Below are 15,109 nucleotides of genomic sequence, written 5' to 3'. Positions count from 1 at the left end.
TTTTTTTTTTTTTTTTTTTTTTTAAGAACAAATACTGTGAAGGTGTAGAAAAATTGAAAACCCTTGAGCATTTCTGGTGTAAAATAGTTGTGTTCTTATGAAAAACAGCACAGCTACTTTCTTTAAGACTTAAACAGAGTCAGCATGAGATCCACTCACCCTACTTGTGGGCATATACCCCAAGGAGCTGAAAGCAAGGTTTTGAAGAGCTATTTATACATTCTTGTTCATGACAAAAAGTAGTCCAAGTGTCCAATGATAGATAAATCTATAAACAACAAAGAACAGGTTGTTTAGGGTCTGGGGAAATGGTCTAGTTGTCAATGTAACTGTTACACAGCCACGAGGACCCGAGTTTGGATCCACAGCATTGACATGAAAAGCTGGGCATGGTCACATATGTCTGTAACCTTAGTACTAAGGGAGTAGGGGGCGGGGCATGAGCAGAAGCAGGCAAAACCCCTAAGGCTGCTGGTTAGCCAGTCTAGCCAATCAGAGAGCTCTAGGTGTAAAGACCATATCTCAAAAAGTAAGATGGAGAGCAATTGAAGTAGACACACACACACACACACACACACACACACACGGCATATGCTGTAGTCATGACCTTTAAACTCAGCACTCAATCTGAGTAAGGTACCATTGAGGGAACCCTATATCTCATGTGATTGAATATCTTAATAAATCAAGGGGAATTCTATCTCCATCTCTGATTACTAGAGGCGAAAACACCAGCTCTTGAGATGGAGCAAGAAGAAAGAGTGGAAAGAGGGTAACTGTGCACAGCTGTACACAACTGGAGTGGCCAACAGGAGCAAGGGCTGATATGATAGGGAGGAGGGGCTGAGGGCAGTGGTTCAGTTCCTAGTGAAAAAGAGGCAGGAAGGAGTGAGATGAGGAGATCAATGAGGTCACTGGAGACATAAGATCACCAGAGCTAGGAGACACAGACCTGAGCACAGTGTGCATGCCTGTAATCCCAACACTTGGAGGCTAAGGCAGGAGGATTGTTTCCAGGCCAGCGTGAAATATAGAACAAGCATTGTCCTGATGGTGGTGGCGGCAGCGGCGGTGGTGGTAATAGGGCCACCCTGAAAATCTGAGTTTAGTGTCTGAGGCACAATCTCAAGCAGAGATAACAGACTCCAAGTGTTATCTTTTGACTTCTACAAGTGTCAAGGCATGTGACCATGCCTTTATGAAAGAAAAGAAAACAACAAAAACCCCAGTAAATGTAACTTTAAAAATTAAACAAACTCAGTGACAACAAGAAAAAGCCCTGCGTCTGTCAAGTGGTTGAAATAGGCCACAAGGAGGAGAGCCCTGTCTGGAAGTAGGACCCCACTGGCAGTATAGGAGAGAGGGTTGGTGGGGAACTCAAGCCCTTAGCTTTGTGGCACAAATGCACATAGAGAATCATGGCGCTTCCCTATTCTTCGAAGTGGGCTCTACCCTCTGCTGCTAAAAGCAAAATTGCACTTGGACATGTATGGAAACACCTTTTCCAGTTCTTCAAGTATCATGGAATCGCAATGACCCTGGAAGCTTCTTAAGTACCATCTTGGCTCTGTGTTACACAGAGAAGCAGATACATTCTCAAGCAACAGCACACCACTGACCACACAGAGACATGGCTGACCCTGCGAATCCAATATGGCCACCAGCTCACAGACAGATATCTCTCTGGGCCTCTGTAAAGCAGGACACATGTTCTGACCTGGGATAAGCAGAACACATTAGCCCTGAAGACTTTATCCTTCAGGATTCTCCTCAGCTAATCTCTCAGGATCTGAAAGACTCCGGTGTAATGTGGTTATGCATAACAGGGTAATGGATTCTGAGTTTCGTCTGGGAAATCACTTGAGTTTTATTAATGGTCCTCTTCTCTTAAAGGTTGATGGTGAGAAACAAAGTAATGAGCTCTCTCCATTTGGCACCTGTAATCATGGAGATGTCTACATTCAGGGCCACAGGTATAGAGGAGAGACAGCAGGGAACTAGTGATTCAAAAGCAAAAGACTGGCAATCATTTCCATAGAGGCTGATAGTTGAAAATTATCAAGTGAAGTAGGCCACTTAGCTCCCGTCTTCTGCAGGATGAATCGTGTTGTGTTATAAGGATAATTAATAAGGAACATCTGGCCATGGATGACTCACTTTTCATAAATGCTTCATAGTCATGAGGGGAGAAATTATTCACCCTCATAGTACAGCCTCCAGGGTAGAGGGTCATAGGCACCCCCTCCTTCACAGGTGGTCCCTGGGTTACATGATCAATCACATGTAATAGTTACTGGTTACCTTTTCCTGCTTCTGCAGAAGATGGAGGCACTATGAGAGTAGTGCCTGATTCGTAAAATTTGTAAGATAAAGAGAAGTCACAAATTGGGGTGGGGAGCGGGGGAGAGAAACAGCTTTTAAGGCAGACCGTAGCCATGCCAAAGGGCTTAGTCTGTAGACAATAAGCGCTTTCAGAGTCCAGGGAGGGCGGGATCACTGTGGCCGGAGGATGAAGAGAGGCTTCTGAAAAGATAAAGAATTTGCCCCACAGCGGGGATGAAAAGGAAGAGCCTAATCCAAGTGCCAGGGACGTGATGTAAGAAGCACGAAGCAGCTGGGCAGCCAATGAAATGAGGGCAGTGGGAGAAAGTGAAGTTGATACCAGGGAGAACAGGAAAAAGCCAACACCACAAACTTAGGGGTCCAAGCAATGGTGGGAACTGATTTGGGGTTGAGGCATGGAGACTCTAGATCCAAGTTCAAAGGGCATTGGCATAAATTGAAGGCAGCCCACCTGCAGTGTTCCACATGGGCAGTGGAGGTCAGTCTGGCCCTGGACAGCAGCTGGTGGCATGTGGAAAGAGTAGCTAAATCCTATAGGTGGATTTGGGATTCATAAGGTAAGATTCGGGGAGCCGAACTTGAGACGTGGGAGAACAGAACCTTTTTAGACCCATGCTCTTTGAATCTTCCTTCCTGCCCCTTCTATTGGTGTGCACTATTCCCTAGCCCTTCTCCAAGAGGCAACAACCAGGTCTCTATCCCATCTTCCTCCCTCCTCACGCAGGCCCAACATTCAGGGGCTAAAGGGGACTTAGCACATTCCAGATTTAAGAGCGTCTCGAAAATCAGCTCCCCGATACCCAGAGGGTGTGGCCCCTGCTTCTCTTAGAAAGAGGAGGGTGGATGAGAAACTGATTTGAGGCCCAGGAGGGGTGGTAAGTCCTGAGCTCAAAGAGGAGATACCAATGAACAGAAAACAAAACAAAACAAAAAACAAAAAACAACAAAAAAACAGCCACAAGGAGTAGCAGGCTCCAGGCCTACGGGTGTGAGTGCAGGGCAGAGATTGAGGGACAAGAAACCAAGTTTCTGTATGTAGCATATGGAAGGTTCTAGGCATCCACATCACAGAAGATTCCCAGTGCTGAGTCAATATATCAGAAATGGCGTTCAGTCTTAAAAGCCCGGATAACTTGGAGATATGGCTCAGTGGGTAAAGGAGACTGCTACCGAGTCCAATTACCTAAATTAGATCCCATCTACTGATGGTCCTACAAGGTTTCTCTGCTCAGTGACTCCCAACTTCATTCATGCTTAGTCTGCTGTAACATCTTGTGACACCCCTGTGCCATAGCAGCATTGATTTATTAAAGCAACAACAACAACAACAAAACAACAACAACAACAACAACAGCAGCAACAGCAACAGTGTTGGGCTTGGAAGCTCAGGTCATGTACTCACTAGGTATGTCTTCTATCACTGAGCCACACCATCGGCCCACTCCACATTTTTAAATTTATAGCCAACTTAAATTTAACCTAGGTCAAAGTAATAACATCTAAGAAATCATGGATACGACTGGTGGTTTTATATTTCCCAATTACACATAACAATAGCTACAACTTAAAAGCTGTCGTGGCTATGCGATCTAAAATTACCCCACGGATCCTTCGCTGTAAACTCGATACGTGTTAGGAAACACTCAGGTTGCACAGAATTGGCGCATCTAGAGAGCGGTCTCGGGCTGCTTTTGTAATCCCGGAAAGCTGAACTTGAATTCCCTGCAGATGCGGAGGTCTGAATCACTATGGGGAAGTAAAGACGAGATGATAAAAATGCAAGTGGGGCCCGTGGTGAAGGCCCTGAAGTTGTTCCGGGAATGCCTGTCAACCTCACCGGATCTCTCCTAGGTTAGCAAGTAGAAGAAAAGAAATAAGGAAACACGTACTCCATCTTGGAGGAAACAAAGGCAGAAAGAGAAACCACTCAAGAACCACTAGGTCAGCAGAGATGTAGAGAAAGATGTCTTCCAGAACAAGGATCCCCTGAGTGCAGATGTGTGTTAGGCCCTCGTCAGTCCTGTTTCTAAACCAAGGGATAGGGTTTTCAATGATCTGATCCCTCCCTGAGTTGTCAGCCCCCTGGGCACACAGGACCTACCCTTCCCTTTATACCGACCATCTGATGCCCAGAAGCGCCCAGCAGGAGCAGCGAGCGCAGTGAGATTCAAGGTGCTTGGGCAGGTTGCTCACCTGTTCTGAAAGCCAAGGGGAAACTGGGAACTGGACAGAGGAGCATGTGTGTTATAGAAACCATGGGTCAGCCACAAGTAAGGAACCTTCCAGCAATGGGAAAATGGCTCAGAGGTCAATAGGAGTCCATGTGTTCTGGACAGAGGTACATGCCACCGGTCTTTGTCCAAGGATGAGAACAGAGGAGGCTGGCACGGTGGGAGAGGCAACTCCAAATGAGGAAATGCCAAGCTGAAAGCTTAACGGAAGAGCTCATCTCAGAAAATAATTCAGAAGCAACTCGGGGCACTGTCAGAAGTCGCGACCTCTGAAAGGGGAACAGAAAGTGTGGAAAAACACAGCTGAGATCAAAGGGGCGGCCAAAAGATGAAAATGGGTGAGTTGGGCCTCACGACCGGAACCTGCTCGCTCACATCTACATCCGTGGAGCACTGGAGGAGTGCCAATATCAAACTATGAATCTTGGAACTAAGCCCATGCTAGGGATTTCAGAAGGTAGAAGCAGGGGGATTAGAAACCCAGAGTCATCTTCAGCTATACTGTGAGTTCAGAAGCCCTCGTCTCGAAAAAAGACAAGGAACAAACAAAAGAATTAACATAGCCGGGACTGCTGTTCAGGTGACAGAGCTTCTGCTTAGCAGGTGCTGTCCTGAGTCTGTGTCCCAGCCTCACGTAAGCTATGTATGGTGGCACACACCTATAATCCCAGCACTCAGCCAATAATCCTACCACTCAGGGGGTAGACTCATAAGAATCAAAAATTCAAGGTCATCCTTAAGTATATTTAAAGTTACATTATGTTTTCACCAATCTGCAAACGGGAGCCTCTTTCCCAAAACTCTGCAATCACAGACATACCCAGCGTGCTGTGCTCACACCTCACTCATGACAGAAACAGGAAGGCTTGTCTTAGGCATGCAAGGGAAGACACCACCCACTTAACCTCCAGGCACTGAGAGATAAATCTACCTCAGGAAGGTGATTATGGTGAAGCCTCAATTCAAGAGTGAGTCATTTCTTGTTCTGTGTAGATAGTGAGCTGTGCTGTGTGGCAGATTTTCCACCTCAGGGATAACTCCCATGCCTTCACTCTCAACATCCTTTCTTAACTGATCCGACTCAGAACCAGATCACGGTTAACGGGAGACCGTACTTCAATGATCACTTGATTCCATCTCACCATTTTACAGATGAGGAAACTGAGGGCCAGAGACTAGGAATGAACACCAACCCTTGCCAGTCTCAGGACAGAGCATCCTTTGGCTGCCCTGAACTTTGATGTGAACATTCCAACCTAATGGGGCTACAGAATGAGCTTGTGGTCAGCAGCGGAGGCCAAAACCCATGAGGACCTTGGCACTCCTCAGGGAAAGGTGATGCTGACAGCCACTTCCCATTTGTCTGTGGTCAGAGAGCCCTGTGGAGGAAGAGGCCCAGGGAGGAAACATCTGTGAACACAGAGTGAAATCATGAGTCCACTTGATTTTCCCTTTTGTGAGTTCTTTTCAGTCTATCTTCCCTCCCCCTCAAACACAAAGCTCTAGCCAAACAAGAGGGCCTGGAAGATTCCAGGGGCTTCTGGAAAGATCCTACAGAGAATTCCAACACAAGATCTTCATGATTGTACTGGCTTGGGGCAGAAGTACAAACCAAGCAGAAGTCCCATGAAACACCCACCTGCCCCCAGATATCTGCCTGCCTCAAACCCAGCTTCTGGTCTCCAGCAAGTCACAGGGGAAGCACACACTAGAGTTCCAATCACATTCTATTAGTTGTATAAGCTTAGAAAATCCCATGTGAAATTGTCTTTTTATTCTCCCCAGAATGTAATAATGAGAAAACAAGCCAGCATGGTGGGACATGATAGACCCAGCCCTCAGAAGGCTGAGACCCTGAGACCATGAGTCTGAGGCCATCTTGGACTATATACAGTAATCCCCTCTATCCTAGAGAAGTTTCAGAGTCAGTCAGAGGGCAGAAACTCTGAAAGAAATGAATCTGCTTTGTGATACTTTCTACCACCTGTTAGGTCTCTAGATAACCTTTCGAGCTGCCATCAGCTGAGGGAACTGAGACTCATTTGATGCTACCCAGGCTGCCCCAATAGGCTATGTGGAACCCCCCAGGGCAACACTGACTAACTTTCCTGACACTGAGCAGGTTGACAGAAGGAGCAGGAGGAAGGACACAGAAATGACAAGACTGGAATTCAGGGGCCCATCGGCCTATGACTCTCAGACACACGGAGATCCCAGACCGGTGATGGCTGAGCCCACTTGGTTTTTCCTTTTGCAAATCCTCAGCTATTTCTCTAGCATTGAGGCTCAAAGTCCTAGCCAGACAAGACAGCCTGGAAGACTGCCTTGTGAGATTTCCAGCACCAGGTATGCACAGGCTATTCCGGGACCTCGAACAAGACCTGCAGACTATTATGCAAGGCCCTGCCACCCTTCCTGAAATGACCCCCATGCAGGCGCTTTTCTCCAAAGAGATGGGCTGAATAAGGAGACACAGGGATCAAAGTTTCCCATCTCCCATTTCCCACCCTTGGCTATCTTCAATCAGTTCTTGCCATGAGATCTAATGTTTGTAGCCCCCTAGAGGCAGCACTGTTAGAGGTCAGGAAGCTTGACATATACAATCTTATTTGGCTCCTACAGAAACCTTAGGGGAATTGCTTCTTATTTTCATTTCATAGCGTGCTTTGAACCTGGAGTTCTGTCTCCTAGACTAGTGCTGATTTCTCCTCACCCCAGGCTGCCTCTGAGTCCATGTATTGAACCTCTGCTAACTCCCAAGGTAAACACCCTAGTTTGTAGAGGAAGCCAGGCAGCCAGCTCCCTCATTATCCATTTGACCCAGGGAAGGCAATGGTGATTGCTAGTAGGAGGCTTGTTAGCTGGGGAGAGAGGAACCAGCAGGGGAAAGTGGATTGTTAAGTGGGTAAGTAACAAAATCACAGCATATACATTCCCACAAAAAAAGAACTCTTACCAGCATCCAGGGGTGAACCCGAATCCCAGAAGGCCACTGGGTGCAAGCATTTTTGTTTGGGGTCTGACAACTGGGAGCTCTAGCAGGCAGCTTCTACCCATTGACCAAAGTCAGAGGCAGAGACAGCTAGAGACTAGGCTCCTACACTCTCTAATCATGGGAGCCTCTTCCTCTCTGCACTGAAGTTTGGAAGCTTAGAAGGGGAATGTCTCCTGGGAGGTGTGCTCCACCCTGCTTAACTTCTCCAGCCATTGTTCCTCTGGTTTGAGTGACCTGGGATGAGCACTTGCCCACTACTTCCTGGCATAAAAAGAGAGTTCCATTCAAATCTGTCTCCAGACACAGATGTGCATAAGAAATGCACAAGCCTGAGTTGTAGCTCAGTTGATGGAGTGCCTGCACAGCATACATGAAGACCTAGGGTTAACTCTAGAACTTATAAACTAGGCATGGCGCTACATAGAGATACACATAGAGTTCCGGCACTCAGGAGGTAAAGGCAGATGGATCAAGGAGTTCAAGTTGATCCCAGGTTCACAGAATGAGTTTGAGGTAAGCATGAACTACACAAAACCCTGCGTACATGGAGGGAAGATGGGGTAGGAGGCAGGGTGCCAGGGTGCAGCGTGCAGGGTGCAGGGTGCAGGGTGCAGGGTGCAGGGGACAAGATAAATAGGTTTCTTCCCAAACTCTGAACAGTGCCTGTCAACTTATCTAGCATGTGGACCTCATTTGTTTCCTGGAATGGCCTGTGCACCAAGAGCAAGAGGAGGGAGGGAGGGAGAGAGAGGGGGAGAGAGAGAGAGAGAGAGAGAGAGAGAGAGAGAGAGAGAGAGAGAGAGAGAGAACCTCTAATAATCTAGAAGGTAGAGACTGCACTGCCCATGTGACAGTCTGTCTCACAATGGAGGGCTCTTACACATTTAATCCCCAGACCAGTTCACCAAAGCACATAGAAAAATGGGCTAGGGACACAAGGTCATCGGTTCTGGAAGGCAAACTTCTCAAGGACCTTGGGTCAATTCTCCAAGTACGCCATTTGGGAAAGGCTCACACAGACTGTCTACTGAAGCAATCAAAGCCCTTAGCCAGAGAGGTGGCTGGAGTGACCCAGTGATTGTGAAATGTTATCTGAGCATCCAGTGTAAGATTCGAAATCAACCTGTGGTTGAACATTGCCTGGATGTTATAAAGAGCTGATAGCACACAGGGCAGAGATGGCATACACTTTTACTCTCAGCACTTGGGAAGGAAGAGGCATGCGGATCTCTGTGAGTTTGAGGCCAGCCTGGTCTACAGAGATAGGTCCAGGATGGCCAGGGCTACACAAAGAAATCCTGTCTTTGAAACAAACAAACAAAAAACCAAAACAAACAAACAAAAAGGATTGGCATCAGATTTTCATCTGAAGGCCTTCCAGCTCCTCTGAATGCTTGGTTATCCTTGATAAGATTGAGCAGCCTACCTGGTCCTTCACAATGAGACGCACTTCTCTGGCTGTGTTACTAGGGCTACACACTGCTGGTCCTATGGGAAGGCAGCCAAGTGACTGTCTTTAAGGGTAAGCTGGAGATGCCAATTGTGTTTGTTTTGTTTTGTTTTGTTAAGTTGGAATACACCCCTAAGAGCTTTCACATTAGAAACTTGATACCCAACACAACAATGCTCAGAGCTGGGACCTTTAAGTGCTAATTAGGTCATGAGGGCCCAGACTTCATGGACAGATTAATGTTGCTATCAGAAGTGGGTTAGTTACTGAAAGGTTGGGCTTGTTAACAAAACAGGACTGGCCTCCTCTTGCATATCACTCTTAAACTATATTGCCTTTCTGCCTTCTGCTATGGGAGGACACCCTAAGAAGTCCACAAACCAGAAGCTGCTGCTATGGTTTGGGTTTCCCTAACCCTACAACTATGTAGCAAGTAATTTTCTAGACTTTGTAACTTACTTACTCCGCTGTGTTTTATTAGAGAGACACAAAGCCGGCTAAGACATCCACCAGCATTACATCAGTGAATCTACAGGTAGATGGAATACTCCGTTGTCATCCAAAAAGGGATTAAGGGGCTGGACGGGTGGCTCAGTGATTAAGAGTACATACTGCTCTTCCAGAGGATTTGAGTTCCATTCCTAGCACCCACATTACGCAGCTCACAAATCCTTGTAACTCCAGCTCCTTGGGATCTGACACCCTCTTCTGGCCTCCAAGAGGAACTGCAGTCAAGTGCACAATCCCATGCTGGACAGGCACCAACAATACTTGCTGTGGATATGGGTACACACACACACACACACACACACACACACACACACACACACACAGAGAGAGAGAGAGAGAGAGAGAGAGAGAGAGAGAGACAGACAGAGAGACAGACAGAGAGAGAGAGACAGACAGAGATAGAGACAGAGACATAGAGACACAGAGACAGAGACAGAGACAAAAACAGAGACAGAGACAGAGGAAGAGACAGACAGACAGACAGACAGACACAGAGACAGACAGGTAGATGGATGGACAGATGGACAGATAATGATCATATACTGGCCTCAAGGATGCTGATCAGCAGAGGTGGTGGGAACTTGAGGCAAATGGGAAAGCACCCCGGAGAGTCAGCTGCAGCATGTCAGAGCCCCACTGGACAGCAGGCTGGGTGTAACCACACAGTGTCTCATTTTTGCGGGAGAAGCTGGAACTCTGAATTTTCATGTGCGAAAAGTGCTGATTTTAAGATGTTGGTAACACAAAAGTATTTCAATGAAACTGTGTGTGTGTCATGGGAAACAAAAGACCAAAAGTACAATGAAGCCACACATCTCACTGTTCTGCCCTTGAGTTTTGCCCACTGGCTACCAGCTGGGCCTGCTGCTTGAATCTGCTGCCCATCTGCATACCCTGTCATTTGAAGAGATGATTTTGGTTTTTAAAGAGCTCAGTACCACTTCCCCACGCTGTCGGCAACAGATCTGCCCATGTCATCCAGTTTTCTAGCCAGGACCTCTTACCACTGATCCTAGTGGGTGCAGCTGAATGCTTGTTTCTGGGCTATCAGTTGGGGTACTTTCCAAGAATGGCACATATGTGGACAACTCCCTGCCCACCCCTGAGCCTTGTCCCCAGTCTGGTCTAACCTTTCCTCTCTCACCCATCAGCTGAAGATAATGTTCAGCAAGGTAGGTGTGTGAAGATGCCAAACTAGGGTAAATATATGAGCCTGGGTGAGGGCAGATGCATGGAGAGATGACATTCACCATAAAAGACCAGAGTCACATGAGGGGAAAGAGAAAGCCAGCACTTGGGGTACAGAGTCTAGTGGGAGGGAGGTTGGATTAAACTCTCCCAGGAGGAATGAGGAATTCTCTCCTGCAGGCCTCAGGGGCACAGGAATGAGTGTCCCAGGGCCTAGAGTGACAGTGACAGAAATCTCTATGGGTGTGGGTCACAAGATGTCTTCCCTAGGGATGTTGTCTGGACCAGTCCTGTGGGCCTGGGCACTGAAGGTGTTATTCTTGCTTGTAGGTCCAAGAGAACAAATAGCTACACTGCTATCATCAGACCAGCCACCACCCAACTGGGCAGCTTGACCCTGTCTTTGCTTCTAGACAGTGCTACACACTGACCCTACCCAAGCCTACACTTGGAAAGAGAATCCACAGACATTTTGGAGGGAGCCTGGGCTCATTTGGTCACTACTCCACTGGAGGCCAGCAGCTTCCAAACTTTTGTTTCTTTTGAAAAGTGCTAAGTGACAAAAGAAACCATATTTCCCTTCATGAACTAAAATATACACCAACTCTTGCTACACACAAGCACAGGGACATTTTGCTTTTCATCCTAGACACTCACTAACATGCAATGTATGGCTTGAGCCTCAAAGTTTAAGATGCACAGATTCCCCAGAGACAGTCTCACTTTACTGAATCGTTTTCCTTTAGAACTAGGTAGGGTAGTGACCTCATCAGGCCTGTGACCAGCACTTGGGAGGTAGAGATAGGAAAATGTAGATTCCAGTCTGACTTATATTTTTGAAACACTGTAAGAAAGAAAGGGGGAAGGAGAAAGGGAAGGGGAGATAGCAAGAGGGGAGGGAGATGAGGGGGAGGGAGAGATGGGGGTGAGATTGAAGGGTGCAGTAGCATGCACCTGTTGGTCTTCTGTATACTCAGTAGGCCGAGGCAGGAAGATCACTTAAGTCATGGAGTACAAGAGCAGCCTGAGTAAAACAGCGAGATCAAATTTTACACGGAACAAAGGAAAGAATGGGGTCAATGTCTTCAGATCTGGACCTTTGAGATATTTGCTTATGTCTTATGTGGGACGGGGCACCAAAAGGTGACACTCTAGCAATGTAGCTGTCCTGTGTGTTGCACCATACTAAGAAAGGAGATCCAAGGAGAACTCTGGCTTGGCCAGCACGTTCCCATGTCAGCTATTGGAGAACAGGATTGCAAGCTGACACTTGTGGATGCTTGAGGTTTGCAAAGCATGCTACCCTCAGACACGTCACAGCCCCATTGCATCCCAAATCTGTTCTCCACGGGATCACCCCTACTGTGACCCAACTCACTGCAGAGCCGTGGGAAGACGTTCAATGTCGTCTGTGGATCCCTAGGGAAACGAAGCCTCAGAAAAACTGTCCCTGGCCAAACTGTCCCATGTAGACACTGCAGGGACCCTTATAAATACAAGCTTTCTGCACTTGAACTTTATGCTTTTTCTCAAAGGTCGTCTTCTGGATCTCATTATATAATCATGTGTTTATTACATTTCTCCAGCTCAAACACAGAGGCAATCCCTGACTGCATTTCCCTCTCGCAGCTCCCCTGACTGATATGAGCACTCCGAATGCTTCCCTGACCTCATCGCAGAAAATGTACAGTGTGAGTCTGAAGAGCCAGAGGGGTCCGCACGGAACTCCGACTTTCCTGCCCCACCTGCTGCGTGCGACCTCTGCCAGAACATGTCACCTCTCTAGTCTCTCAAATGGGGGAATGATACCAGCTGGTTCCCAAAGACCTTCCCAGGCTTCCCCTGAGAACTCCACTGCGCCAGTTAGAGCCTCTACAGACTAGCCACATGATGGAATGAAGAAGAAGAAGAAGAAGAAGAAGAAGAAGAAGAAGAAGAAGAAGAAGAAGAAGAAGAAGAAGAAGAAGAAGAAGAAGAAGAAGAAGAAGAAGAGAGAGGAGGAGGAGGAGGGGGGGGGAGGAGGAGGAGGAGGAGGGGGGAGGGAGAGGGAGAGGGAGAGGGAGAGGGAGAAGAAGAAGAAGAAGAAGAAGAAGAAGAAGAAGAAGAAGAAGAAGAAGAAGAAGAAGAAGAAGAAGAAGAAGAAGAAGAAGAAGAAGAAGGAGAAAATCAAAACCAAAAGAAAGACTCAAATCGGAGAATTGAGGTAAGTCCATAGAAACCAGGAACACGTCCATCTCAGATACCTATCCTATCTGGGTGACTTCCTTTGCTCTTTGGAACCTTGGTTGCTGTGCAACCCAGACTTCCTAAAAGTCTTAAGGACCAGAGAAAGCAAGGAATCACTGAAGTCCCTTCAAAGCAGAGTCCACTCCTAGCTCAAGAGGCTATTCAAGGAAGACTTCCCTGTCTGCAGGAGTTGGCCGGTCAGCAGCTACACCTGCTCCTCCTAGCCTGGGGCATCTACTTGAAAGATGACTGAAGAAGTGCCAGGATTCCCACTCACCTTAGTCCTGCTGTCTGTCCTCATACAAGTCTGACAGGCTGGTCATTTTCTGCCACAGTCCCCACATCCCCGGTTTCCCCGTGGCATCCGCTAATTCAGTGTGCAAAGCAGCATTTATATATAGAAAGTTGCAACCACGCAGGTTAGCATTAAAATGGAGCTTTGACGTTGCTGTGGCAACCAAACAAATGATATTCAAAATGAAAGAGAAGTATTCTGCAATCGGAAAAGCATGTCCACAGCCTTCCAGGACAGCTGGGCTCCTTCCCTCGAGAGAGGGGTGGGACAGCCTCCAGAGAAGAACTCTGTTCTTAGGAATCTTCTTCTCCATTAAGTCACCAGCTCTGGTGTCAGCTGAGGCCTTGTTGGCTGCACAGGTTTCTTCCTAAAGCCAGCTCCCACCTGGGGTGGGTCTGAGGCCAAGCAGTGAGGCTGTGTGCGTATCTTGCCCAGGTATGTCAGACTGCAAATGCTCAACCATTAAGCTGCACGGAGAAGAAGCCTGTGTGTTATCACTAAGGATGTTTTCTAGAAACAAAGGTGCCCTTCTGCTGCCGTCTGCCTTAAGTGGAGTCAAGAGGCCACCTGCCATCTGAATGACATTTGTCAAGTTACTTCACCCACTGGAGCCTCCAGTTTAAAATAAAAAGTGTGTGTGCAGTAGAGGAGAGCAACCTAGAGCCTTCTACCCCTGACTCTGGGATGTGTATCTTTGCCTCTTGTTTAATATTTCTCTGAACCAAACTGAAGCCCACTGAAGCACAGACGTTCTTGGTTCCTAAATTGAAAACATGGATCATGGAATGAGCTCCCATGATTTAAGTCACCTAAGCACTGGAGAACGCTCACAGCCTCCAAATAGAAGGGTCCTAGAGGAAGCCGGTGCCTTGACAGATCTCTGAGCCTTTTCAAGACTCATTCTGAAGTCAAGTGTGATCTGGAAAGGCTTGGATAAAGAAGATTGTTGGTTCCAAGTTCAGTGATGACTCAGGTTACAGAGCACCAGGAACCTTCAAGTGTGACCCAGGACATGCAATGTGATGTGGCCGCTGGACAGCAAAGTGACGGTTTCCCATCATGCTAAGCACACACTTGCCATTAGACTTGGCAAGCCTGCTCTAGTTGTTCACCTGTGAGAAATAAAAACAAGTGTGCACCCAAAGTCTGATTTGAGAATCTTCAAGAGTAGTGACTAGAATGTAAATGGTCCCCAAAGGCCCCAGTGTAGGGGACTTGATCTCTACCTATTGGGAAGAGATGGGACCATTACGACATGGAGCCTAACGGGACTTGTTTTGGTCTCACATTTGAAGGAGACAGTGGGACCCCAGCCCCTTTTCCCTCTTTGCATGTCAACCACAGGCCTCAAGCTGACAGAACACAGGCACCATGTGCTACGAAGCTGGTGCCAAAGGTCACACAGTGTGTTATTTCATTCATGTGACATTCTCAGATGGGGAAGGTGCCGGGGGTTTGGATGGGGGCGAGGTATGAGTGGAAAAGGCATTCAGAAAGAAAAAAATAGAGATGGGATCCATCACTATGTAGCTTTGGCTGGCCTAGAATTTGATATGTAGACCAGGCTGGCCTGGAACTCGAAGGAGGGACCTTTTGGAAGTGATGGAATTTCTGCATCCTGGCTGTTGGGGTGACTACCTGAATCTAAATGTGTTAAAATTTTTAGGACTACATGCCAAAAAGTTCACTTTTGTTATATGATAACTGAAAATATTATTTTCACCCTGGGATAAGAAAGTTAAAGCAGAGCAGATAACCTAGCAAGCAGATTCAGCTCTAAGAAGGGGTCTTCACCCCCTGAGCAGGTGACCCATGTTTACGTGTGTCATCTGTATTGATTTTCACTCGACATAGGCTATTTTGATTCTGGA

General features: G+C 47.2%; 1 protein-coding gene across 13 annotated transcripts in view; it reads right to left on the bottom strand.

Moving 5' to 3' along the window:
• Positions 1–15,109, bottom strand: part of Gas7 (growth arrest specific 7) — a 230,730-nt gene that overhangs the window by 101,050 nt on the left and 114,571 nt on the right. For 2 of the 13 annotated variants that reach the window (XM_087574738.1, XM_087574752.1), the window contains one exon: positions 160–268. In XM_087574738.1, coding sequence (XP_087430864.1) covers positions 160–174 — 15 coding nt within the window. In that variant the 5' untranslated portion in view covers positions 175–268. 13 annotated transcript variants of the gene reach the window in all.

The sequence above is a fragment of the Rattus norvegicus genome, chromosome 10, assembly GCF_021556685.1.
Source record: "Rattus norvegicus strain SHRSP/BbbUtx chromosome 10, alternate assembly SHRSP_T2T, whole genome shotgun sequence".
Lineage (NCBI taxonomy): Eukaryota > Metazoa > Chordata > Mammalia > Rodentia > Muridae > Rattus > Rattus norvegicus.
Note: the sequence above shows the minus strand (reverse complement) of the source record. Positions and strands in the feature narration are given on the sequence as shown.